General features: G+C 45.7%; 2 protein-coding genes across 2 annotated transcripts; both read right to left on the bottom strand.

Moving 5' to 3' along the window:
• Positions 1–8,088: 8,088 nt before the first annotated feature.
• LOC132240932 (olfactory receptor 10A3) lies at positions 8,089–21,497 on the bottom strand. The gene is made up of 2 exons (XM_059708792.1): positions 21,369–21,497; positions 8,089–9,589 (listed from the first exon to the last, which is right to left on the bottom strand). The coding sequence occupies exon 2, from the start codon at positions 9,091–9,093 to the stop codon at positions 8,149–8,151; it is 945 nt and encodes a 314-aa protein (XP_059564775.1). The 5' UTR covers positions 9,094–9,589; positions 21,369–21,497; the 3' UTR covers positions 8,089–8,148.
• Positions 15,708–25,626, bottom strand: NLRP10 (NLR family pyrin domain containing 10). The gene is made up of 3 exons (XM_059708791.1): positions 25,334–25,626; positions 21,369–21,691; positions 15,708–19,981 (listed from the first exon to the last, which is right to left on the bottom strand). Exons 2-3 carry the CDS (start codon positions 21,652–21,654, stop codon positions 18,357–18,359), a joined length of 1,911 nt encoding a protein of 636 aa, XP_059564774.1. The 5' UTR covers positions 21,655–21,691; positions 25,334–25,626; the 3' UTR covers positions 15,708–18,356.
• Positions 25,627–27,457: the final 1,831 nt, after the last annotated feature.

A 27,457-nucleotide genomic window follows, 5' to 3' on the forward strand; every position in this document is an offset into this window, starting at 1 on the left:
TTGAAAAATGGTAAGAGTTAGAGTTGTTTACCAAGTTCCCTTCCAGTTCCAAACTTCTAAGATTTGATGATTAGTTCATGCAAAGTACTTCTACCCCTAATTATTACCTAAACTCTCCTCTTAAAAAAGAGAAAAACAAATTGAATAGCATCAAAACTAAGAGTCTACCGATTCAAATGTTTCAGCTGTGTCTGGTGATTCCTGAGCGCAGAGAAATCCTCCAACAGCATCTCCAGCTCTCAGGGAGAAGAGATGTACAGGAAAACCCACCATCAGGTGCACAAGCGGAAGCTTCACTTCCTTACCTATTAACTCTGTCTCTTTAATTTCACACTTCTGTGTCTGATATTTTACCTCTGGCCAAAGCCACCTTCTCAGAAATACCACTCAGATTTATTGTACTGATTCTAGAACATTATATGACATTGGATTACGTGCCCTGGAGAATCCCTCCCTGGAGAACATGGAATCACTTCACAAACACTTTCCCATGTTCTCAAGTGATAACTAAAGAGGCTTGAACTTGGCCCCTCGGGCGAGAAAGCTCAAGAGCACACACCTGGAGCCACCACTCCTTCCTATTCCTAGAGGGGAAAATGCCTCTCCCCACAAGAGACACAATTTCACCGTGACATCTCCCAGTAGGAGGGGAGAGCAGAGGCTGAATAAAGGTTGTAAATGGGGAAAGAGAGCGGTGGGGTGAGGGGCGGGAGTATGAGCTAGAGGTAGAGGATCTGAGTAGAGGAGTGCACAGTTTGGGCAGTGGTTGGAAACAAGCTGAGGCAAGTCTATGGGAGCTTTGTAGAAAGCCTGGGTGCCCTCCCCCCTCCAAGAACTTTCCATCATTTCTAGTCCAAATAGAGTCACTGAAAATTTTTGAGAAAAATGTCATTACAATTGTTTCCATAGATAGAAATTTTAAATGAGGAGTCAAAAACTCTGGACTAGTTTGTGTGATTTGAGTAAGTTACTTAGCTCCTCTGGTTCTATTACTTTCCCTGTAAAATCAGCATCATGTCATTAATCTCATGGAATACGTGTGAGAATCAGGGACTCGGGGATCAGTCCGAACTGGCTGGAACAATTAATAGGCCCTGGGCTTTCGGCAGGCTCGGCTTTGTCCAGAACTGGATGTGGCCAGAATGCAGGCTACTGTCGTCTGTTTCTCCTCTCTCTTTTCCGGGAGCAGGCTTCATTCTCAAGGGAGCTCACCCCTCCTGGCAGCAAGAAGGGTTCACTCTGTGTAATCTGTATCCAGTGGGAAATGTGTCCGTTATCCTGAGGAAAAGGGGTTTTCATTCACAAATTCTAATCCAAGGGCCCTTCCAATATCATTCTCCAAGGTAGGGTAACACCCCATGTACGACCCAGTCACCTGCACTAGGTGTGAGAAATGCTGCCTTGTGTGTAGTTTCCATGATTCATGACCCATAACATCCCCTGTGGGCTTCCTTCATACTGATATGTTCGATTTATTGGTGTCAGCGATGGGAATGCAGGTGAAATGTCCTTTGTAAGAAGTCATCAGGATGTTGAGGCATGATTTTTAAACTTTCCTATGTGTGTATTAGATGTCAGTGAAAAGTGTATACAAACATTTCAGATACGTGCTAACAGGGATAAAAAGGAAGTGACTTTTATTAACAACAAACTATAATTCATAGCCAATAGTACCAAACTGATAAAACAGAAATCAAAATGTGGAAACTATAACACATCTTCCTCAATGATTGACAGACAAAATAGACCAAAAAAGAGATGGAAAGTGGAAGATTTTAATAACAGAATGTTGATTTAACAGATTATAATGAGAGTAAATATAAGGCAGAAACAACACTTGTTATGCTGCTAATGTTATACTTCCCAAAATATTTCTAAAAATTGATTTTATGTCAGAGAGAAAATAATATAAATTCAAATACTTGGCAGTCATGCACATAACATACTTTGTGATAAAACTGCAAAACAACAACCAAATAGAGAAAAATAAATTTTAAGTCTTGGAAATTTTTAAATATTCTGAAAGTATCTCATGTTAACAGGAAGTCAGCAATGAACTATAGACTACTAATAAATTCATTTTTAAATTAAGTAAACACATATTCATTTATTATTGTGTCCATAACTGAACATCTGGTGTTTTCCTAAAATCTGCTCCACCTTCTGCATTCCTCATCTCAGGTAAATAACAGCTTAAAGCTTCTAGTTACACAGGCCAGAAGCCTATAAGTCATCCTTGAATCCATTTTTTTCTTCCAAACCATATCAAACCCATCACCTATCTGTGGCTCTGTCTTCAAAATACAGTGTTAAAAATTCTCACCTTTCCTAAAGCTAACACTCTGCCCCAACCTACTTTCTTCTCTTCGTTGGATAATTGCTATGGTCTCCGAACTTCTCCTTTCTTCCTCCCTTTCTTCTGCTCAAAATATTTCAGTAGCACCCTATCCCATTCAGTATAGAAGCCAAACTCAAGAATATAGATTGAAGATCTGTTTCCCACTGGGCTCTCTGGGCTCATCCTTGGCACATCCCCGTAGCCACTCCTATTCAGCCATGCAGCTTCCTTGCTATTTCTCTGATCCACCAGCCATGTTTCCATTGCACAGCTGCTGCCTCTGTTTTTCCCTGAATATACACTATTGCTCTCAAAAATGCTAACTCCCTTATGTCACTTTGCCCAAGTGGCATCTTCTCCATGAGATCATCCCAAATCAACCTTTATAAAATTGAACTCCAGTCCTGACTGATTTGGCTCAGTGGATAGATCGTTGGCCTGCAGACCGAAGGGTCCCAGGTTCGATTCCGGTCAAGGGCATGTACCTCGGTTGTGGGCACATCCCCAGTAAGGCGTGTGCAGGAGGCAGCTGATCCATGTTTCTCTCTCATGGGTGTTTCTGACTCTCTGTCCCTCTCCCTTCCTCTCTGTAAAAAATCAATAAAATATATTAAAAAAATAATTGAACTCCAACAGCAACACTACTATCCTGGTTTATTTTTTCTCCACAGCATGCCTCAGCATAGACACATCTAAATCATAAGGGTATGGAAAGGTTAAATATCAAAAGGTATTACAAAATAATACAGTTACATAAAAGGAAATTTATGTAACTGTATTATTATAATAAGAAAAGCATTACTGCAGACAAAGAGAGTTTAGAATATAATAATTCTAAACCCACGAGCATCCAATAATACAGCTGCAAAATATATCCATCAATTATTGACCACATCATAAGGGAACTTAAGAGTGTCAGTCATAGTGGGATACTATAACATGCCTCTTTAAGTAATTGGTAAATAAATAGTTGAGTAAGGATAAAGAAAATATTCACAATACAACTTAGTCTAGTACACATGTGGAGAACATTATATCAAAAAGTCAGAAGAAAGCACATCCTTTTTAATCATATACAGAACATTTTCAAAAATCTGACGATATACTAGGCCACCAAGTTTACCAATAAAAGCTTTCAGGAATGGTAACTTGGAATTATGTAACTGTGGCAGGAAATGTACTGGCCTGTACAATGATTGAGGCATCCAACACTGGAGGGGATAAAAGTTGATAAATCAAAGGATAATAGAATTATATAGTTGTTACTATATTGCGTTGATCCCTGCAGATAGATAACGAAAGAGCTGAGTGCAATCAACAAACCACTAAAAATGAAATGTGAGAGCCAAAGACCATGTCAGTAGTTCGTAACACCCTCATCTCTTGCAATGGCCAAGCAGAGAAAGCTAAAGGTCAAATCCAGGGTTGAATCATCAGAATGGCTGAACTTCACAGATAGTTCAGTGCTTAATCAAGGAACTTCCATTATGCCAAATTGAAACCAGAGTTAGAAAAATCTAAAGACTAGACACATGGGAAATCTGGATGGATGATGTCCCAAGACATCTCTAAACCCTCTGAAACTGCAGAAGTCGCCAATCTCTCCCATTAGTAGCAGGAAAACTATATAAAAGTTACCACATTAAGAACCTTCACCTCCACTCCTGAATACCAGTCCTGTACATAGTTAAGTCACAACAAAACCCACCCAGGGACATACTTGGCCTGATAAGGAAAATAGGGACTGTATTATGAAGCAGCCTGGAGCAGCCAAATATCAACCAGGCAGCTGCTGCAAGAAACACAATTTAGTAAAGGGGTATGAAGAAAGGGCAAAGAGGCCCGACCAGTGTGGCTCAGTGGTTGAGTGTCGACCCATGAACCAGGGGAGCACGGTGCAGTTCCTGGTCAGTAGTATATGTCCAGGTTGTGGGCTCGATCCCCAGTTGGGGGTGGGAGGGGGTGCAGGAAGCAGCCAATTGATGTTTCTCTCATCATTGATGTTTCTATCTCTCTCCCTCTACCTTCCTCTCTCTGAAATAAATAAAAACATATCTCTTAAAAAATAGCCATGGCCTGGCTGATTCCTGGCAAAAGGAAGGAAGGAAGGAAGGAAGGAAGGAAGGAAGGAAGGAAGGAAGGAAGGAAGGAAGGAAGGAAGGAGGGAGGGAGGGAGGGAGGGAGGGAGGGAGGGAGGGAGGGAGGAAGGAAGGAAGGAAGAGGAGAGGAGAGGAGAGGAGAGAGGGAGGGAGGGAGGGAGGGAGGGAGGGAAGGAAGAAAGAAAAAGAAAGAAAGAAAGAAAGAAAGAAAGAAAGAAAGAAAGAAAGAAGAGGAGGGAGGGAGGGAGGGAGGGAGGGAGGGAGGGAGGGAGGGAGGGAGGAAGGAAGGAAGGAAGGAAAGAGAAAGAAAGAAAGAAAGAAAGAAAGAAAGAAAGAAAGAAAGAAAGAAAGAAAGAAAGAAAGAAAGAAAGAAAGAAAGAAAGAAAGAAAGAAAGAAAGAAAGAAAGAAAGAAAGAAAGAAAGAAAGAAAGAAAGAAAGAAAGAAAGAAAGAGAAAGAAAGAAAGAAAGAAAGAAAGAAAGAAAGAAAGAAAGAAAGAAAGAAAGAAAGGAAGGAAGGAAGGAAGGAAGGAAGGAAGGAAGGAAGGAAGGAAGGAAGGAAGGAAGGAAGAAAGAAGGAAGGAAGAAAGGGAAAGAAAGAACAGAGTGTTCAGATAGACTAATTTGGGAAGAGAAGATGGGGTGTCGGGGGTCAAGAATGGTTGCCTTAAGGAAAGAACAATTTAAGGTGTAAAGAAAGAACATGATGCAGTGTGCAGATGATATTTTGTTGAGTTGTATATTTGAAACCTGTATGGTTTGAGGAACCAATGTCACCTCAATAAATTCAATTAAAATTTTTTTAAATAAATAAAGACAAAAGGAATTAATCAGCTGAAAAAATGGTGCAAAAAACATATCAGCTGGAGAGAAGGGCATGTTTTGACATGCTTTAAGCAAGTTTTACATTTTAAAAGTTTACTTTGTTCTTGTCCACATTGATTGTGATTGGAAATCTTGGTGTCAACTTCAAAGCCCGGAAAGCATGATTTCAAGTGTTAGTCCTGTTAGCTGCCATGAGATTAAAGCTGGTATTGCCAGAATTGTTATTTAGAGTAAAATCATAACAGGATCCTTTTGAACAGGCTGTTTTTGTCAAAGCCATAACTACAGGGAGAATCATCATGACTTTGAAATCATCACATATGCAACCAAACCTTGAACCTGATCTGCTCAACTTCATTCCTCTGCTGGGGTGGAGACGTAGGTATGGTGTGACTGGCTTCTGTGACCTCCCCAAATCAGTGATCTTCAAAAAAACTTTGAATTGCGAAAGGACAGAGGCTGTATTTCCCCAGGGACGGTCACATTAAGTCACCCCTAACAAAAACTTGTTTAATCAATGACTAAATAAATGAAAGTTGAATATTTGTCTTGGGATTTAGGGCTTGGGAGGTTTGTGGGGGGGTTTTTCCCTGTAATTGAACTCTTTGACGGACATGAGAAGGAAATGTCAGGACACTAAGATACATAATCTGATTAAAGGATTTCTAAATGCCTATGTAATGCCCTATTGAAAAGATTATACAATATTCAAATATTATTCAAACTGGTTTCAACCATTTGATGACGAAATTTCCTTTTGTGAAAATCTAATCGGTTTTGTATCTTTACTTCTCATCTTTGGCAGAGGCAGTAGTGTATAATTAAAAGATTGCTTTTCCCACAGCTGAATGACAATGAGAATAGTGTTTTACACCGTTGTTATCACCCCTGAAGCAGAAACTAAGAGCAATAGGAGCTCATATGTTATAGATTCAATCAAGGGGCCCCTCATATGTTATAGATTCAATCAAGGGGCCCCTCATATGTTATAGATTCAATAAAGGGGGAATGTCAAGGGGGTGGGGGGAAGGAGACATATGTAATACTCTTTGTAATACTTTAATCAATAAAAAAAGAAAAAGGGGCCCCTCTCTGTTTATGAACATTAGCAACATTAAAATAGGAGGCAAACATTAAATGTTTCAAATGTTGCTAGATGAGAAATTATTACTTCTTTCTCTCCATGTGATAGTTAATGATGTGATTCAAGGAGCATGGAAGATATGCACAAATAGTTAATCACTTAGTTTTCCACAATTTAAAAAATGAATCACCCTATGTTTAAAAACAGTGGTCTGTAAAAGCTACTAAAACTACCGAGTGAGACTTCAGGGGAGTTCCCATGTAGTTCTCTGGCCACCAACATCCTGATGAATATCTGGAAAAATACCAAGAGAAATCCTATTGTGAATAATAATCTGTGTAGGTCCAGGAAGAAGAACCAGTTTGGTCTCCCCAGAATAACTGCACTTTGTTTAGTCATTCATGGAACAGGTTTTCACTCCAGAAATAAACATCTCATCTGTTTATTGGTCTCTTGAAATTTAACCGCATGAGTGCAGCAGAGTGGGCCTTTGGGTCCACCTGATGGAGTTACAATCATTTTGAAAAGTAATTCTACAATAGCTCTTAAAATTTATAAACATGTATATTCCATCCCATCAGGCAAATTTGGGGATTCTATCATCCTATCTAATAAAAGAGTAATATGCAAATTGACCATCACTCCAACACATAAGATGGCCACCCCCATGTGGACACAAGATGGCCACCACAAGATGGCCAGCAGGGGAGGGCAGTTGTAGGCGATCAGGCCTGCAGAGGAGGGCAGTTGGGAGGGACCAGGCCTGCAAGGGAGGGCAGTTTAGGGGAACCAGGCCTGCAGGGGAGGGCAGTTGGGGGCAATCAGGCCAGCAGGGAAGGGCAGTTGGGCTGACTAGGCCTGAAAGGGAGAGCAGTTAGGAGCAACCAGGCTGGCAAGGGAGGGCAGTTAGGGGTGACTGGGCCAGCAGGGGAGGTCATTTGGGGATGATAAGGCTTGCAGAGGAGGACAGTTATGGGTGACCAGACCTGCAGGGGAGGGCAGTCGGGGGTGACCAGGCCTGAGGGGTAGGGCAGTTGGGGGTGACAAGGCCAACAGGGGAGGGCAGTTAGGAGTGACCAGGCTGGCAAGGGAGGGCAGTTAGGGGTGACTGGGCCACCAGGGGAGGGCAGTTGGGGGTGACAAGGCCTGCAGGGGAGGGCAGTTAGGGGAAATTGGGCCAGCAGGGGAGCAGTTAGGCATCGATTAGACTGGCAGGGGAGTGGTTAGGGGGGTGATCAGGCTGGCAGGCAGAAACAGTTAGTGGCAATCAGGCAGGCAGGCAGGTGAGCAGTTGGGAGCCAGCAGTCCTGGATTGTGAGAGGGATGTCCGACTGCCCGTTTAGGTGGGATCGGGCATAAACAGGCTGTCAGACATCCCTCAAGGGGTCCCAGATTAGAGAGGGTGCAGGCTGGACTGAGGGACACACGCCCCCGTGCACAAATTTCATGCACCAGGCCTCTAGTACAAAAATAAAACATCAGTACATAAGAACATAAGAAAGAGGTTTCATTGAAGCTTCATTTTAGTAATTCAGTAATGATTTGGATAATTACAATGGAGGAACTAATAAATAAATTTATCAGGTGTATTATATGTTATGAAAACTTTTATATCTAGAAAAATGAATGATAGCTGTACACTATTAATAATATTAAGGAAGTAGCCCTAATATGTAATTGAATTTCAAAAACTCAACCAAATAAGCATATTCATGCCAAGAAATGCAGATTGTTTGGCCATTTATTGAATTAAAATAGATTTTAGTCAAGCAATCACCAAGTATTGCGTGGCTTCCCAGCACAGTCAGAATGTGTGCAAATCTACTTTTCTTCGCCAGAATTTCATCAAAGCTCTTTTCATCTCACTGTTTCGCAAGGTGTAGATTAGTGGATTCAGCAGAGGTGTAAGCAATGTGTAAGCCAATGACATCAGTTTCTTGGTTTCTGGGGAGTAGCCAGATTTGGGTTGTAAGTAAGTCATACTGGCTGTGCCATAGAAGAGGGTGACAGATGTGAGATGGGAGGCACAGGTGGAAAAGGCCTTTTGTCTCCCAGTGGTTGATGGCATCTTCAGGATGGCAAAGAGGATTCGAATGTAAGATAAGAGTATCAACAAGAAAGGAACCATGACGATCAAAATGGTGCCAGTGAATGCATAGATTTCAAACAAAAAGGTGTCTGCACATGCAAGCTCCAGCACTGGGGGTGTCTCACAGAAGAGATGATTGAGTTTATTAGGGCCACAAAAGGGAAAACTAAAAACCCACGTAGTCTGCACAGTAGCCACGATGACCCCTGAGACCCATGAGAACATTACTAATTTCATGAAAACCCTTTTGTTCATAAGCATTGGGTAGCTCAGAGGATGGCAGATTGCAGCAAATCTATCATAAGCCATTGCCCCCAGGAGAAAGCATTCGGTCCCACCAAAAAGAAGAAGGAAATACATCTGTGCAAAACAACTCGCAAATGAAATTGACGTTTTCTCAGTGGAGAGAACCACCAGCATTTGAGGCATAATGACTGCACTGAAACTCACATCCACCACAGACAAGTTCAGGAGGAACAGGTACATGGGAACGTGGAGGCTCTGTTCCAGGGAGATGATGACTACGATGATGGCATTTCCCATCAGAGTCACCAGGTAAACAACCAAGAAAACCCCAAAGAGCTGCTCTTGGAGCTCAGGAAAGTTAGAAAAGCCCAAGAGGATGAATTCAGCCACAGAGCTTTGATTCCGCCTTTTCATTTTGGCAGGGGAGTGTAGACTGTTTTTATCAACATTGAATGTTAAATTTGAAGTCACTGTCCAAGCGCTGAGTCTGAAATTCTTGCCAGAAGCTGAAATGATGAGCTCACTTTGACAGATCTTCAAATTGCAATTTTGAAAATGGCCAATATATTAGAACAGTATATCTTTCAAATACAAATGAAGAATTGAAGAATTTTTAACTCAGAAATCTTGTTTTAAAAGTACCAAATAACAACAGATGGCTTTCCAACTTGGGCCTGGCAGAATGTCTCCCACAAAGAAGAGGGTGAGAAGATGCAGGACTATCCTGCCATCAGCGAGGTAGTGACCAGAGAATACACCACCAACATTCACAAATGCATCCATGGAGTGAGTTTCAAGAAGTGTGCCCCTCGGGCACTCAAAGAGATCCGGAAATTCGCTGTAAAGGAGATGCTTGTTATCTCACTCCCCCCTCTGAGGTTTGTTCTGTTCTCTGCTGTATTCTCGGTGCCTAAAACAAATAATAAATAACACAATAGGTGCTAAACCAATGATTACTGAATAGATGGAAGAATAAATATCAAAATTAGGAAAAGCCAGACTCTGTCATTAAGGAATATAGCATCTGAAGAAAAAATAAACACACACAAAAATAGGAGGCCCCAGAATTAACTATGGCTTTGTAGAATTTTGAGGCCCTTGTGGGATTGGAAATACCATTGCCTTCAGCTCTCATCCTGACTCTGCCACTACCCTTCAAAAAGAGTGCCTCCCTCTCCCCACATTCAGGTGCCCCCTGTGTGTTTGGGAACAGGAAAACAGCGCTGGACATCCCTCTGGCTCTGACGTGGGTGTTTCTCTGATTTTTTTTTTTTTTTCATAAAAATCTTCAAGCTGCAGGGCTTCCCTTCCACTCATTTGACAGCCAGGCTGCAGAGACCCTGGAGCGGTGGCGGGCCGGCTTGTAGGAGCACACATGCTGCCTGAGTCCTGTGGGCCAGTCGGTTCCAAGCAGAGCTGACCACTGCCTCCCAGCCCCTGCCCTTCCCAGCCCCTCTCCGAGCAGCGCCCCTCACTTCTCCCCCTTCTCCGCCCTAGTCACCCAGACCAACGCTCCCCGGTCCCCAGGGTCCCATCACTGTCCGGCTCAAGGATCTTTAAAATTTGGAGTCCTTCTGGCCGCAGCAAGTCCATCCCCACCGACCACTCCAGCTCACCGCCTCCTTTCCTCCCCTTCAGCCCCCCTCCCCCCGACCTCCCCCATTACTAAATGGTCTCCTAATCGGCTTCTCCACGTTCTCTAACTTCTCCAATCTACCCCTCATAACTTTGCCAAAATAACATCATCCCTTCTCCCAGAACCTTCAAGGTCTCCTCTTATCCATGAAATAAAATGCCCACTTCTCAGGCTGGCATTTAAGGGAAACCAGAGTGGGAACAAGTGCCGTAGACATTTACAGAGGGAAGACTTACTTCTGAATGGAGGGGGAGAGAGAGCAGTTATACTAGCAGGATGTCATGGATAGAAGAGCCATGAAGGGGAAGGAGGAAGGCATAAGGAAGGCTGACTTGCTCCAATCAGATGTTCAGTGACACCTTCGCACTAGAGCAGAGGCCTGCTGGTCTTTGTGTGCTGCCTGCCTGGAAGCCAGTAAGATTTTACTGTGGGATATGAGGAAGCCAGGACAGAAGGACCAGCAGGCTGAAGACGGGTGACATTGTAATGTTGTCTTGAGCTCAGATCATTAGGATATTAGCTGAGGGGAAAAGGCAAGTTGATTTACTGAGTTTGACCATAGTGATATATTAAAATCAAATGTCTGTATTAACTTTAATAATTATATTTTGGATGTCAAAAAAAAGTCTTCTAAAATTAATAAAGTAGACTCTGCAGGAAAAAGCACCTACGTGCCATTTCTGATAGACAAAAATATGTATTGAGTTCCAAGTGTATAAAAATGACATTAAAGAATAAGATAATTTAGAGCATCCTGTTAAAAATAAACAGGCTTCAGGGGACTGATAAAGTCACAGAACCAATCCAAATCACTGCCTGCATGAGTGATTAAAAGCAACAACTAAACCTGAATGCTCCATCTTCTCCCTTTAACATGAGCTACCCTCTGCTGACCTAATCCACTGACATGTGCTGTGGCTCCAGTGTTAACTCTGTGTGACTGGGCAACTCACTCGCTCTTCTGGGTGTCACCTTTCTGCATGATCAGCCTTATTTCTGAGCACCTCCAACCCCAGCTACAAACCTCTATGAATTGATTATTCATGCAAGCAGACCCATATAGCTCTAATCATTAACCAGATGGTTGGATATATGAATACAAAAGGCAGAGTAGTTGACATTCTTACCTGAGCACTGAGCTATCACTTGATGGACATGTCCAGTTATCAATGAGAAGAGCTATAAATGGTAAACCCAGTAATAGTTACATAAGCAGAACCTAACCTGCCTCTGATTTTCATCCCAATTAAGCAGGTTTCACCTCTTTAGTTTCAAACAAAAACAAACAAAAAAACCCCACCTCTCCCATAAATACAACTCAGTGATTTACTGGACCAATTTAATGACATTATATGGCATTGACTTGTTGACCTGAGAGAATCCTTCTCTGGAGAACTAACACTCAATTGATGTAGACTTTCCCATATGGACCTGAGAAAGCTCAATGCACAAAATTGGAGCAACACTTTTTTAGGTTTCTACAGGGAATAAACAGCTCAAGAGACTCAATTCCACCATGGCCTCCCCCTTAAGAAACGAAAGCAGAGGCTGAGTGAAACTTAGTAAACAGGCAGAGTGAAGAAGGGAGAAAGGGGTGAGGGTATGAGCAAAGGCAGGGTAATCGAGATGGAAGGTCTTATTGCCTGGGGTAGACAGTTTCTGCATTGATAGGAAGCACATGAAGGCAAGTAAATTAAAATTACTTTGTGGAAAACCTAGATGTTGTTACCAAATGTTTTATGTTTTCTAGTAGAAAGAAACACTGAAAATTGGGGGAGAGGGAGTCATTCAGATGATTTTATAGTTTGAGTTTTTTTAATTTGAAATCAAAACATGGGGCCCAGCTGGTGTGGCTCAGCAGATTAAAAGTCGTCCCATAGACCAAGAGGTCCCAGGTTCAATTCCCAAGCAGGGCACATGCTCATGTTTCATGCTTGATCCTCAGTAGGGGCATGCAGGAGGCAGCAGATCCATGACACATTGATATTTCTATCTATCCCTCTTCTTTCCTCTCGGTCTAAAAACCTATAAAAACATACTTTAAAACAAAAACAAAAATCTGAACCAGCTACATAACCTCGAGCAAATTCACAACTTCTTTAGCTCTTGCTTTTCTGCTAAAATAAAGTTTTTTGGTTTTTTAATATATTTTTATTGACTTCAGAGAGGAAGGGAGAGAGAGAAATATAAGTGATGAGAATCATTGATCAGCTGCCTCTTGCACACCCTCTACTGGGGATCAGGCCCAGTGACTGGGAATCTAACTGTGACCTCCTGGTTCATAGGTCGACGCTCAACCACTGAACCAAGAAGGCCGGGCCATGGACACAGGCAATAATGTGGTGAAGGCTGAGAGTGGGGTTGGTGGTGGGTGGGCTAGAAGGGATCAATGGGGAAAAAAGAGGGGCATATGTAATACTTCAACAATAAAGATTTAAAAAACACACATGAGTGCAGAAGAGGAAATAATTACCTAGTATTGCAAATCTCAAACTGCCCTCTATACAGTGACTGCAACTATCACAATCTCCTTCTAAAATGGTAAAATAATATTAAATCACTAATTTAATTATTTTATGAAATGTTAAAAGTATATCAAATAAAAAATATAAAGATAAAAATAATGTTATTAATCACACAGAGTATGTGTAAGAACCAAAGGACTCAAAGTCCAGTCGATACTGTCTCTTTTTTTATTGTTGACACTATTACAAAAGTCCCCTATTTCCTCCCCCTTTTTCCCCACCTCCACTTAGCCCCCACCACCCTTCCCCTGGCCATCACACTCTTTTGCCTGTGTCTATGGATTACATATATAAGCTCTTTGGCTACTCTCTTCACCCTCTTTTATACAGTCCTTCCCAATCTCATCCCATCTGACCTCTGTCAGTCTGTTCATTGTATCTGTGCCCCTGGTTCTACTTTGTTTGTCATTTTACTAGAGGCCCAGTACATGAAATTTGTGCACTGGGGTCGGTGGGGTGGTGTCCCTCAGCCCAGCCTGCACCCTGTCCAATCTGGAACCCCTTGGGGGATGTCTGACTGCCGGTTTAGCCCCGATAGGCCAAATCCCACAGGCGGTCAGACATCCCTCTCACAATCCGGGACTGCTGGCTCCTAACCACTCGCCTGCCTGCCTGATTGCCCCTAACCGCTTCTGCCTGCCAGCCTGATCATCCCAAACCACTCCCCTGCCAGCCTGATTGACACCTAACTGCTCCCCTGCGGGCTCGATCACTCCCACCTGCCCTCCCCTGCAGGCCTGGTCCCCCCCAACTGACCTCCTCTGCTGGCCATCTTGTGACAATGTGGGGGTGACCATCTTGTGGTGGCCATCTTGTGATGATGGGGGGCAGCCATCTTGTGACGACATAGGGGTGGCCATCTTTGCAGTGGCCATTTTGTGATGATGTGGGGTGGCCATCTTTGTGGCAGCCATCTTGTGACAACATGGGGTGGCCATTTGTGACAACATGGGGTGGCCATCTTGTGATGACATGGGGGTGGCCATCTTGTGATGCGAGGGCGTGAGGGTCAATTTGCATATCACCTCTTTATTATATAGGATTTTGTTCATTAGATTCCACATATAAGTGAGATCATATGATATTTGTCTTTCTCTGACTGGCTTATTGCATTTAGCATAACAATATCCATGGTGTTGCAAATGGCAAGAGTTCCTTCTTTCATACAGCTGCATAGTGCTCCATTGTGTAGGTGTACCGCGGCTTTTTTGTCTGCTCCTTTGCTGATGGGCACTTGGGTTGTTTCAAGCTCTTGGCTATTGTATGCAGCTATGAACATAGGGGTGTATATATTCTTTCTGATTTGTGTTTGGGGATTCTTAGGATATACTCCCAGAATATATTGCTGGGTCAAAAGGCAGTTCCATTTTTAATTTTTTTTAAATATATTTTATTGATTTTTTTACAGAGAGAAAGGGAGAGAGATAGAGAGTTAGAAACATCGATGAGAGAGAAACATCAATCAGCTGCCTCCTACACATCTCCTACTGGGGATGTGCCCGCAACCCAGGTACATGCCCTTGACCGGAATCGAACCTGGGACCTTTCAGTCCACAAGCCGACGCTCTATCCACTGAGCCAAACCGGTTTTGGCCATTTTTAATTTTTTGAGGAAATTCCATACCATGTTTCACAGTGGCTGCACTAGCTTGCATTCCCACAAACAGTGTACTAGGGTTCCCTTTTCTCCACATCCTCAGCAGCACATGTTGTTGATTTATTGATAGCAGCCATTCTGGCAGTTGTGAGGTGACCTCATTGTAGTTTTAATTTTCATTGTCATCTCTCTGGTGATTAGTATGTTGAACATTTTTTCATATGTTTATTGGCCATCTGTTTGTTTTTTCCCGATTTGTTGTTCCACTTTATGTATGCCTTCATTAATTCTTATATGTGCCCTGACTGGGACTCAAACTTGCAACCTTGGTATATTAGACCTTGAGAGCTTGTTTGGAGGTTCTAGCAGGGGAGCGCAGCTACTCGTATACCCTTGACCGAAGACCAGTCCTCTCCGGGGGGGGGGGGGGGGGGGGGAGGTCGTCCTCTTCGACCGAGCACGCAGCTTCGGGAGGGACGCACATAGATCAGTGAGGGAGGAGGGGGACACCCGCCTAGCCAGCCAGATCAGCTGAATCAACCCTGGCGATCAATGGGGTGACAGATGTCGCAGCCAGATCGCCCTCACATCCAGCCTTGGTATATTGGGACAATGCTCTAACCAACTAATCTACCTGGCCAGGACTATTCTGTCCTGAATAATCATTGAGACCATTGGCTCAGTCCCAGCAGAATGCAGGGATGAATGAAGTTGCAGGCATGGCTTTATCCAGAACTCTGATGATGTAACCAGGACCTGCATGGGTTTTCTTTTTCTATTTTTTTCATCTCTGTTTTCTTAGATTAGGTTCTATTCTCAAGGAAGCTCTCCCCTCCTAGACGCACTAAGTCTGCCAACACCACTTTGGGATACATCTTCTCTAATCTGTGTCTTGTGGAAACATACCAGTTATCCTGCAAAAAAAAAAAAAAAGCATTCTCACTCACAAAAACCAATCCAAGGACCCCTCCCTTATTTCTCACTGTGAAATCATACACCAGACACTGTGACTATGACAAGGCTGGGAAATGCTGCTTAATATGCACTTTTCATGGTCCCTACCCCATAACTGATAAACCAGTCCTAAAAAGGTTTAATGAAAAAATCCCCAAGAGAAATGAAGGTACTGTTGGGAGGGGAAGGAAGCCAATGGATGATGGTAAGTCAACACTCAAATGCCCCTCCCTATTCATATGAGAAAGCACACTGTTCACTTTAGTTATTGTGTGAATACAGGGAGGAAGAGGAAAGCTGAAACCCAATCAAATTTTATTAGTTGTTTTGGCAAGACAGACTGGAAGGATGGATAGAGAGGGTGGAAAGGATGAACAAAACAAGAAATACTTTAGGGGGTGCATTGATAGTGCTGGAGGACTGGATGTGGTGCATGAAGAAGAGAGGATTTCAAATCTTGGTAAAAGGAAGAATGGAGAATAAACAGAAACCAGGCCAAGGAGAAGTCCATAAATGAATCACTTCAAGGACTCTGCACAGTTTGAGGCCTGGTTCCCAAGCCCAGAAATCATGGGGGAAAGGGTATAAAAGGATCCAAGGGATGAATAGCCACATATTCTACTAATGAAGGGATATTCTCTGGATTGACTCTCCCTTCATTGAACAGGCTGAGAGTCTGACTTTAAAGGCATTGCTAAGAGCCCTACGTGGACGCTTCAGTCCCCTCTGTCGTAGGACACTCATTGGGACCTGCAAGTATGACACACAGAGCTTATCATCTTCCTGAGTCTCTTAGCGAAATAAGAAGAAAAGCAGGAGTGAGTCCCATCAGCAGGCAGTGGGATCAGTAGATAAGGAAGGGATTGCATTTCTGCACAGAGGGTCATGCTCCCTCAGGGAACCCCAGTCCATCAGACACACTGTGTCTGTGTACATAGCTGTGTGACATATTATTTTTTTCTGTTCAAAATCCTTTCCTTTAGGAGTCACTCTCCCATTCCATGCATTTCTGGAGGTGTTGATCCTTTCGTACTCAGCCCTAGGGGTGTGGCAGAGTGACCTAGAAAGTATGGCCATGTGACCTAAGCCATGAAACTCAGGTCTAGCCCATCAGAGCTCATCTTCCAGACCACAGGGACTGTGCAAGGTGTGGCACATACCAGGCTCAGTCATACCCTCCCCCAGCTCCTTGCTACAGCCATTAGTAAAACGTCTTCTCTTCCTTTGGGATTATTGACTGTAAAGACGGTTCCGGGTGAAGATTACTTTCTGAAATGAGAGCCAAAGAAAGGTAACTCTAACCAGGACGGAGAGGAGAGAGAGTGAAAGCCTTGATGATACTGTTAGAATGAGCAAGACGTGCCTAAAACCGGAAGTCAGTTTTTTTTTATATAAATGAATACAGTAAGTCATTTATTTTTGTTAAAGTTAGTTTGAATTGGATGTGAATCCTAAGTGAAATACCTTCTCTAAACCCCAATTGGAGTTAGAACCATGTTTTTATAAAATAGAACTCTTGGGCCACATGAAAACCCAGCAGTGTGGCTGGGCACCTGTTTCATTGTTCCCAAATTCTCTACGACATCCAAGAGCTGGCCTGCCGACAACATCCAAGTTCTTTAGGGTCAACACAGCCTAGCCCAGTGGGTGCCAACTAGCCTCTTCAGTAATCCAGCACAAATTTCTCTTTAAAGAAGTATATAGACACACATATTGTTTCTTACACATTCTATATACACAAGCAGTCTGTGTTCAACATGCTATGAATATTATTACCAAATGTAGAGCCACCAAGCTTCCTGTGAGAAGAAGACTTCATAATAATTGTTCTCATGGCATAGGAAGCTGACCGGTCAGGGCTGAGTTTCCTGGATTCAGATGTATGGGCACGTGCAGCAGATTGCTGCAATTGGCACATGTGGAATCAGCTCATGAAGAGTCATGACAGCAGTAAAAATGTGTGAGGAGCGTCTGTACTTTCTGTGGGATACGGGGAGTTCGAGGCAGCATCGCTCTCAGCTGCACTGGAGCCAGCAGCAACAGCAGGATGGGGATAGGTTCACGTGCCTGCACAGGGTCTCTGAGAGCGTCTACAAACCCCAGAAATGAATGGGGCTCCTGACTGAATTTCAGTTTCCTCATCTGTGAAATGAGGGTTGGGACCTGACCACACCTACATCTATAATCCCTTTTCTTCTTCTTCTTTTATATACAGAGGGAACCAAAACAGGAAAATGCTTTGATTAGTGCTTAAAAATGACTGCTCTTTCCAAAAAGGAAGTCAGTTAATGGTACAGCTGGAGACAACAGTGGCATGTTATTAGCATAGACTCTATGCCATAGAGGTAAGTGAAGTCACAGTATAGCTTCTAAGACCAAATGTCTGTGACAAGCCATCGCTCATTTCCAGCATGGAAATTCTAGAAGCTTCTAGAAAGATGGAAAGATACTATTTAAGCAGCAATTGATCACAAATACAGAGTCAATGGGACATTGCATTATATCACAGTACATTTCCTTTAAATGCTGACATTGATATGCTTCACATTATCTTATAGAGTGAGCACAATCCACATTTTATTATATTAAGGAATTTATTTTTATAGGAAAGAGTCAAATGTCAGGCCCTCATAAGATTACATTTGGGGAATTTACAAACAGCCTTGGGGGGTAGGCGGTGCTAAACAACTAACCCTGAGCCACTGTTGACACGTGGTTGTTCCTAAGGACTCATTCCACATGGCTCTCCCCACGTCCTATGTTCCAAATCTCTTGACCCTCTATCTATTTCTTTTTTCTATTTGTTATCCTGTCCTTCCACTCCTTGTGCCCATTAACTCAATCTCACATCTCTCCATTCCTTTCTACGGTCTGCCCTCTCCCTCTGTCTCTCCACCCCACCATCAGCTCTAGTGTCTCCATTTGTGTGCTTCCTGTCCTACTCCTACCTCTACCATCCTGGTCTCTAGTTCCTCTTCCCTCTGCTTTTCCCATTAGCAGCCTGCTTCTGTGTCCCTGCTACATTCCCTTCGTTCACAACTAGACATTTTCGCTCCTCTTTCTTGGCATCACTCAAGCTGGTTTTGACAGAAAATGAGCTCTTGCTGTGGGATTTCTTTTCATTTGAATGTTCCATCCTAATCGCCACATTGCTCATCTGAACACAGTTTGCCAGACTCTTCATTTTAGCCTCATTCAGGAAGAAGTCCCACTCCCAGGTCTTGCTATGCTTTAGAGAGCTCATCTGCTCTTTGAAATTCTTCAGATCCTGCTTTATCGAGGGGGAGATTTTGAAGCAGAACGTGAGCTCCAAGTTGGAGGAGCTCTCTTTTTTCGATATGTCCAATAGAAACTGCATGCTGAGGGTCATCTCCTCCCCCGCCGCCTGCTCCCTGTCACCCAGCAGCCTGTTCACCTCCCTGAGGGACTCTTCCCCCAGCTGGCTCTGGTCCTCTTTCATCAGGTAGGACATGGCGTGAAAAAACTCCTGGAAGCTGATGTGGCGGAAGCTGTAGAACTTCTTGATGTCAAGCCCCTCTTGGTAATCCTGGCTGCTCAGGAAAGCAGCCAGGCTGGGCCCATCTAAGCTGTGCTTCCTGAGGTCAGCTTCTTCAAACAGGAATCTCTGGTGCTGGATCCCCTCGGCTGCCAAGGAGCACAGACCCCTCAGGACCCTGTCTCGGGTGAGCTCGGAGGGATCCTCGTTGTCACTGGGCGGCAGGAAGGTGGAGACGTAGGCCATGAAGATGTCGGTGCCACTACTGGGAGTCTCTGAGACCTCCCCGCCTCTCTCCATCTGCCCCTTCAGCCAGGAGCAGACCACCCAGCAGATGCCTGGAACCAGACATGCTTGGTAGAGAACCTCATTTCCACGTATGAAGTCAAAGGCCTTCTGGGCTTGCTCCCCATCTGTGAAATAGGACTGGACATACTTCTCCCTCGATTCCTCAGAGAAGCCTCGGACGTGGACATGGCGCGGTTGTCTGAGCAAGGACTGCAGGTTCCGCAGAGCCAGGGGCCGCGTGGTGATGAGCAGGGAGCACGTGGGCAGTACCTCTCTCCGGATGAGCCGGCGCAGCGTGTCCTGCGCGGGGCTGGGCCCCAGCCTCTTCAGCCTCTTGGCAAAGGGCCTCTGAAGCTCATCGTAGCCATCCAGGATGAACAGGAGCCGCTCCGGCTGCCTCCGGATCTCGGTGACGGGCGCCTTACTGTCCCCACAGCACCAGAGCAGGAGCTGGTCCAGCGTGCCCTCCGGCAGCAGGACCACTTCTCTGCAGCTCACGTAAAAGACATAATCAAACCGGTCTTTGTACAGCGTGCCAGTGGCCCAGTCCAGCACCATTTTTCTTGCCAGTGTTGTCTTGCCTGTGCCAGCGGGTCCCTGCAGCACCACTGTGGCTGGGCCTGGGGTGGGCATCTCCCCCGGATCAAACAGAGCCTCCACTGTGACAGAGCCCTGCTCCTGCTCAGGCTCAGGGCTTCCCAGGCTGGCAGTGGCCACCAGGAGCAGCTGGTTGTAGGTGCGGCTGACTCCCTCTTCTTGCCTCTCCTCCAGGCAGCGTATGTACTCTCGGTATGTTTCTCTGTAATCTGAGCCAGACACATGGTGCATTAGGTAGTGAGATGGGAACAAAAAAAAGACAAAATAGCCCTGCAAACTCTGGACACTGCTCTTTATGCTCATCTTCTATGCTCTCTAACTTGTATCTCCATGAAGGTTATACATCTGGCTTTGTGGGGAGGGACCACTGTACATATATATGTACTAGAGGCCCAGTGCATGAAATTCGTGCACGTGGTGGGGGGCGAGGGGGAGGTTCCTCAGCCCGGCCTGCAATAACGCCAGAGTCCCTCACCCCGGCCTCTGGCCAGGGGCCCCTCCCCTCCCTCTGCACGGCTGGGGCACAGATGCTGGGCTCAGCTACTATGGGCACCGCCATCTTTGTCGAAGAGTGACGGTTAATTTACATATTACTCTTTTATTAGATAGGATGAGTGTGTGCATGCACACATGTGCATATTAATGTGTGTGGTGTTCGCATGCACATCTGTGTAAGTGTGCAACAAGTGTTTAGTGTGTGAATATGTGTGGGAAGTAGTGAATACTTGTATCCATACGTGCTCATGGAAGCATGCTTATGGAAGTTGTTGTATTTTTGTGGAGAGAAGGCATGTCAATGGGCATCAGCAAGTATGTGTTTGTGAGAATATGTGTATATGCAAAAGTCCATGTGCATGTGAATGCATGTGCAATTAAAGTGGTGAGAAGAGAGAGGACAAAGGGAAGGGGAGCTGCAGGACGGTGAAGCCACAGGAGGCTGTTCTAGGTAAAGGTCGGTCAGTGGCTGCAGGTAAACCAGCTGCTGAGCAGGAGCGTGGCTCTGAGTCTCTGGAAACTCCCATGTCTGGGCACAGGTGCTCTTGGGCATGAAAGGAGCCTGTGGAGGGAGCACTGGCACCACAGACACTCCCTTGTCTCCAGGAGAAGGGACAGGAGGCCACCTGGGCTCCATGCCACCCCACTCTCCAGGGCACCATCGCCCACCAGTTCCCTGGAAGAGCCAGGCACAGGAGCAGGCTGTCCTCTCTGCTGCCTGTGGGATAACAGCCAGGGAGAGGACTGACCCATGCCCAGATGCCATTACTCTGGTTAGCGGGAAACCCTTCGCCAACACTTCCCCAAGTCTCCAAGCCCCTTTCTCCACTCTCTCCCTCTCTGGCACCACAACTGGAGATAGTGGCTATAAGATCCCCTAATCTTTCTATAAATAAACCCCACTCTCGGCTACCACCCTTCACCCCACAGTCATGAGTCTTTAGCTGGAGACCACTAGGGCCACTAGGACCCTCAGGCACAGAGGCTCCCAGGCATCACAGGGCAAGAGTGAAAGAAGACCTAAGAAATGTTTTAGAGATGTCATGGGGGAGGGGGAGTCCAGTGCCACCCTGACCTCCCCTTGTCCTCTGCTATACTCACCATTTAGACAGATGTGGCTGAGCTGGTCCACGAGTTCTAACAGGTTCATGACCTGCAGCACCTTGCACACCATTTTCACAGCCTCCTGCGCTCCGTACCTCAAAACCAGCCGAGAAGCCAGGTCCACCCGACTCAGGCCCTCCAGCTCCCCTCGGGCCAGCCCCTGGCCCCCAAGCAGGGTTCTGTCCCGTAAGTGGAACTTTAATATCTTGAAGTCATTTTCATCAAGGTCACTCAAGGCCAAAAGCAATGCCTCCTGTGGGTTGCTGGTCAGGGCCAGGGCCATGGTACTTGGTATGAAGGGTCAAGTTCAGACCTGTGACCTGGAGAAGGGGGAGAGAAGAAAGGGGAGTGCACTGCTGAGGGAAGAGCAGCGGAAGGCGCCTCAGTCTCCCCTGCTTTCTGGGTGCTCGGCAAGCCACGGAGCACAGCCAGGGAGACAGAGAGGCATGCCAAGTTCCAAGAAAGGCAGGGCGATTCCCTGCATGCCTCTTCGTCATTGTGTGGCAAGTAGAAGTAAGGTGTGTGGGTGTGTGGATCTCTGTCTGTCTCTATCTCTCCCCTCCCTTCTCCCTCCCTCTCACACACAATGTTTATCAGGCCCTGTATGCCTCCTTAGACAGTCAGGGTTAAGAAAACAATTTTATTTTTCTGGGACTGCAGAGATATGGCAAGAAGGTAAAAGATAAAAAACAAAAACAAAAAAACTATACTGTCCTAGCTGGTTTGGCTTAGTAGATAGAGCATCAGCCTGCAGACTGAAGGGTCCCAGGTTCAAGTCCAGTCAGGGGCCCATGCCCAGGTTTCAAGCTTGATTTTCAGTTGCGGGTGTGCAGGAGGCAACCAATCAATGATTCTCTCTCATCATTGATGTTTCTATCTCTCTCTCCCTCTCCCTTCCTCTCTGAAATCAATTAAAAAATATTTTTTTAAAAAGTACAAATTAAAAAACACACACAATCTATACTCATCAACCATTGGCCTTACACATCAGCCTCATGGACTCAGTAACACAGGATTTCAAAGCAGGAAGTCTTATCATTCAGATAAGTAGACAAGTTTAAACCACGATATAAAAGAAATGGCCCCTGCCCTAACCAGTTTGGCTCAGTGGATAGAGCGTCAGCCTGCGGACTCAAGGGTCCCAGGTTCGATTCTGGTCAAGGGCATATACCTTGGTTGCGGGCACATCTCCAGTAGGAAGTGTGCAGGAGGCAGCTGATCGATGTTTCTCTCTCATCGATGTTTCTAACTCTCTATCCCTCTCCCTTCTCTATAAAAAATCAATAAAATATATATTTTTTAAAATGGCCGCTTTGAGGGCCCACTTTGTGCTGGGTGATTAACATATATTATCCCTTTGACCATCATGTAAACTGTCTTGGGGATCCCTCCAGATGAGAAATTTTCAGAATTTTCTAGAGCTAGACCAGTGGGTATGGAGGCGGGATTTAAGTTCTGGTCCATGACCTGGGCAGATAGAGAAAGAGATGAACACAAAGACACAGTAGACGGGCACAGAAACCAGGTCGTTAGGCTAACTGCTACCCGAACCTGGAAGGAGATACAGAGATGAAAGCAGCAGAGAAAGGAGAGTGGGGTCTTACGTTGTATTTGACACAGAGAACGAAAATGTGGGCAGGGTGCCAGTCCTCAGAAGAAGAAAACCAACCATCGATAGAAAACTTTCCGAGTTCAGAATGGTGTCTGTGATCTAAAGCCAGTGGGGAAGCCATCTCGGTAGTAAAATGTCTGAGAGTGAGCAAAAGATATTTGGAAACCAGGAAAGCGGTTTAGCTTCCAACATCAGCATTTTGAGTCCATACCAAAAGAAGAGAGAAAATTGTAGGACTCTGTTAGGATCCGGCTTTGGCTGCAAGTTGCAGGGCACTTGGGAAAGGCAGGAGCGATTTGCAATGAAGCCTCAGGCTCCCCTGCAAATCTCTGCAGTGGGCAGCCCGGAAAGAACAAAAGACAGCGCTGGAGCCTGCCTGCATGCGCCCTCCAGGCTGTTCAGTGGCTGGAGGCTGGGAGCGGGGAGGTGAGCCCCCGACAGTGAGCTCCGAGCAGGGTCCTGGGAACTGACTGAAACAGATCCCCTTTCTGATCAGACAGCTTCCCGCGCCAGCCCTGGTCCACGAGCCCGTGGTCGGCAAACTGCGGCTCGCGAGCCACATGCGGCTCTTTGGCCCCTTGAGTGCGGCTCTTCCTAAGCCTTAGGAGTACCCTAATTAAGTTAAGAACAATGTACCTACCTATATAGTTTAAGTTTAAAAAATTTGGCTCTCAAAAGAAATTTCAATCGTTGTACTGTTGATATTTGGCTCTGATGACTAATGAGTTTGCCGACCACTGCTCTAGCCCAAGCTCACTGGTTCACTTCTGCCTGGTGAGGCTGGTGTCAAAGGGCTGGGCGTGAACACCTGGACACCTAGCCTGTGAAACTCACCAGGCCCTGTGGGCTGGACCAGGTGAAGAAAGACAAACACGTACACATTCCACCTGACCTCACCAGCAGAGAACTTGCCCTCATTCTTCAGTATATTACAGTTGAGAAACAAGGCAGGGGCTGAAGAAAACTTCTGTCAGCAACAGAAAATGGTGCCCCATCTCCCTCTGAACCCCAACCCGCCTCTGTTACGTGACTCCAGGCCAGGCTGGGGCAGTCTGATAGAGAAACAAAGGAATCGGGGTGCTGTCACCACCACCTCCTTGGCCGTGGCACCCTCTTTTTCAGTTGTTGAAACTGTTAGGTCGGAGAGAGCCCAGGATCAGATACATGCAGACATGTGATGAGACAATTGACTTTCCCTGGGATTTCTCACAGATCAATGTGCCAGACACAGATACCGGCTTCTTCTCCCTGAGTCCACATACCCCCACACAGATAGGGACTTCTTCTGAATCCCCCCGCCCATCCCCTGCGGCAAAGAATTCCTCAGCTCATGTCCCCGCCCCTCACCCAACTGCAGTATAAAAAAGCACCCCCCTCCCTGTTGGCGTGAATCCACGTGCCCTGTCCTGGGGGTACGTGGGTCTCCCGGGGACGCAGAATAAACCTTTTCCTTTCCTTTCTTTTCTGATTCACTGGACTCTATTTCTTGCGCCGCCTCCTGAGCCACCTAACCTAACAGAAACCACTGGATGACATGCTCACATCCACCAAAGTGAAAAAGGCAGAAGCCTGGAGCTTCATGAAGCAGAAACCCAAACAAAGAGCAAAGCCAAGGCCTTGGAGGCGGCTGGTCCGAGGGCCTGGCAGCTGATGGCCCAGGAAGCCCTGACCGAACAGGATGGGTTCTGATAAATACTCTCCAAGGGGAGAAGGATGGATGGAGAGGTTTACTGGTGCCACCGGCCTTCAAAAGCATCCTACTGAGGGGCCGTTAGAAGGTAGGAGAAAAGCTAACCACAAATACCAGGAGATTCACACAAAGGTGAAACAAGGAAACTACTAGCTCTAGAAAAAAAAATAACAGAGGAAAAACAAAAAAGGAAGTCAGATTTTACATAATAGTAAATTACAACACTCAAGTGTAAATAACATTTGCATAGAAATAATAACATAGCCACTGAACACTGATCTAACTAATATAACCACACTGTATACCATAACCACACTGGAAGGGTAATCATGTCTGGTGGTCCCTGTATTCTCCATAAAAGATGAGTAAGAGCATCCCCTAAGCATGAGAGGGCTAGGGAAGGAGGTGACTGCTGGCAGCCTCTCTTCCGTGCACCTTTCCTCTGCCTCCGAGCTTCCCATGCCCATTGCTCGGGGAGTCCTCTAAGAGTTCGGGAGAACAGGTAGGAATAGGAGTTGGTCCCTCCCAGAGCCTTACCCAAGCTGAGGCTAGAGACAGAAACATTACAGCAAAGAGCCAAGCCCAAGAAACCAAGATGGGAAAATAGAGTGAAACAGCCTCATGGATCCTGTGACAGAAGAGAGGAGTGAGGCCACTTACTGGGAAGGCTCTCGGGTCCGGGTCCGGGTCTGGGTCCGGGTCCGCCTCCCCTAGAAGGCTCCAGGCCTGGAGATCACTGGTCTGGGGACTGAGACACACACCCGAAGGAAGTAGAAATGAGATGCAAAAGGACCAATTTTAATTGGAGGGTGGAGGCAGGAAATGAAATGAGATCTCCCTCCCTGTTAACCCTGGCCTGGCTGTGGGCAGAACTGACAACTGTTACAGTTGAAGCCCAAAAAGGGATGGGATGGAGACAACAGAGAGAGAGACCAAGGGTGGAAACAGTCAGAAGAGAGGCAAAGAGGCACAAGAGAGAAATGAGCAGAAGAAACAGAAAGTCAAAGCAGACGAAACAGAGAGAAACATAAAATTAGCTGATGGGTACAGCGCTCTCGCTCTTTCTCCTCCTCCTCCTCCTCCTCCATCTCCTTCTTCTTCTCCTTCCCCCTTGCCCTTTCCTCCCTTCCTCTCTCTCATCATTCTGTAAACAGAGTTCAGCCTACCCGGATACCTCAGTCAGCCACTGAAAAGCCAACATCCTGGATGTGTGCACCCCTTCGTTCGGGCCGGTCAGTATCCCTGGGAAGGCCATGCCAACGCCCTCTCTCCTCCTGCCCCTGAACTATGTGGCTGGAGGAAATTGTAAAACTTGACCAGATCCTTGAAGTCTCCGGGCTCCCCTGGGTTCTCTCATAATTGATCAATCAGTGCCTTTGATAGCTCGCTCTCTGCCCTTCCACTGCCCCAAGGCTGAACCCCAGCCTTGCATTGCCATTCTCTGCAGATCACCTTGCCTCCAATTCCCTCAGAAAAACATCGCTTGACAGGAGCTCCTTCAACTTCCCTTCTCTCTCCAAAGTGTCTCGATTCTTCATCCTTCCCTTTATCCTTTCTTACCAAAGAGAAATATCTTTAGTCTTGGTGATGAAGGATCCACATCCAACTCAAATCAGCATATGAGTAGGCGGTCCCAAGGGTTGTGCATGGTCAGTAGGGGCAGCAACACCTCTTCATCGGGGGTGGTTCTCTCCTCTGGACTTCTCGCTATGGAAGGATCTCAGGGCGCCAGCTGGGCTGAGGCAGACCCCCACCAGGAACCCATAAGGGAGGCCACAGCCCAGGGCAGCCTCTCCACATCTTCCTCATCCTGCCCATGACCATCCTCCCAGCTAGGCTTCTCCATTCCTGCCTTATTTACTTACATAGCTCCCCTTACTCACACTTGTATATTCTATTTTTCTCCTCTAGACCCTGACCCTTAGTTTAAAATATACTCAAAGCTCTTCCAGCCTAAATTGTCCCCCTCTCAGTCCTGATGTTCCCCTAGCTACTGCCTTAAATGTCTGTTCTCCTTCCCAGCAACTCCCTTGAGAGTAGCCAACACTCAACACCATCAATTCAAACTGACCATTTTTTCACATCTGAATTCTGATTTCCATGTGCTCCTCCCCACACCCCAATTCCACTGACAGTGCTGTATTAGGGTTGCTGAAGATCCAGGTCATCAAATCCAATTCTTCTCTAATAGACTGCATACCTGTGTTTGGGAGGATTTAAAAAATAATGCATGTCTACACAGAGCACTGACAGGGGAGCAGGATTGTGTCGATTCTCATTATAGTAGGCGCTCCAAGGAGGAAGCAGTTCTTGGGCATAAAGCCCAAACTCCTTCGCCCGACTTGACAGCTGAATGCTGGGACTTGACCTAATTAAGGGAGATGACAGATTTCCTGACAGCCAGGTGTTATCACCCCCATTATACCAAGAAAAAAGGCGAGGCTCAGAAAAGAGTTACCTATATATAGATTGCCCAAAGTTACACAGTGTGCGCTCGCATCAGAGCTCTTTTCGTCACATAGTAATGGTAATAGCTACCACTTAATAACTGCTGTAATCAGGCACATGCTAAGAGATTTGGAGACCATTACTCGCTTAATCCTCCCAAAGTACAGACTAGAATCTCCACTGACCACTCCACAATGCTGCTGGGATGTCTAATGGACACCTCAGTGGTGACACATCCAAAAATGGTCTTTTCCCAGAAACCTGCTCCACTTGAAGCTTTCACTGTCAGTCAGACAACTTCGTTACTAGTTGCTCAGCACACAAAAGCTGGAGTCA

Source organism: Myotis daubentonii, chromosome 9, assembly GCF_963259705.1.
Source record: "Myotis daubentonii chromosome 9, mMyoDau2.1, whole genome shotgun sequence".
NCBI classification, from domain to species: Eukaryota; Metazoa; Chordata; class Mammalia; order Chiroptera; family Vespertilionidae; genus Myotis; species Myotis daubentonii.

Bases quoted from the DNA above. Each gene is read 5' to 3' on its own strand.
- LOC132240932 (XM_059708792.1), bottom strand. From the start codon at position 9,093: ATGAAAAGGCGGAATCAAAGCTCTGTGGCTGAATTCATCCTCTTGGGC.
- NLRP10 (XM_059708791.1), bottom strand. From the start codon at position 21,654: ATGGCCCTGGCCCTGACCAGCAACCCACAGGAGGCATTGCTTTTGGCC. The intron at 19,982-21,368 runs GTGAGTATAGCA...TGTCTGGCTCAG, and splicing joins CAGCCACATCTGTCTAAATG to ATTACAGAGAAACATACCGA.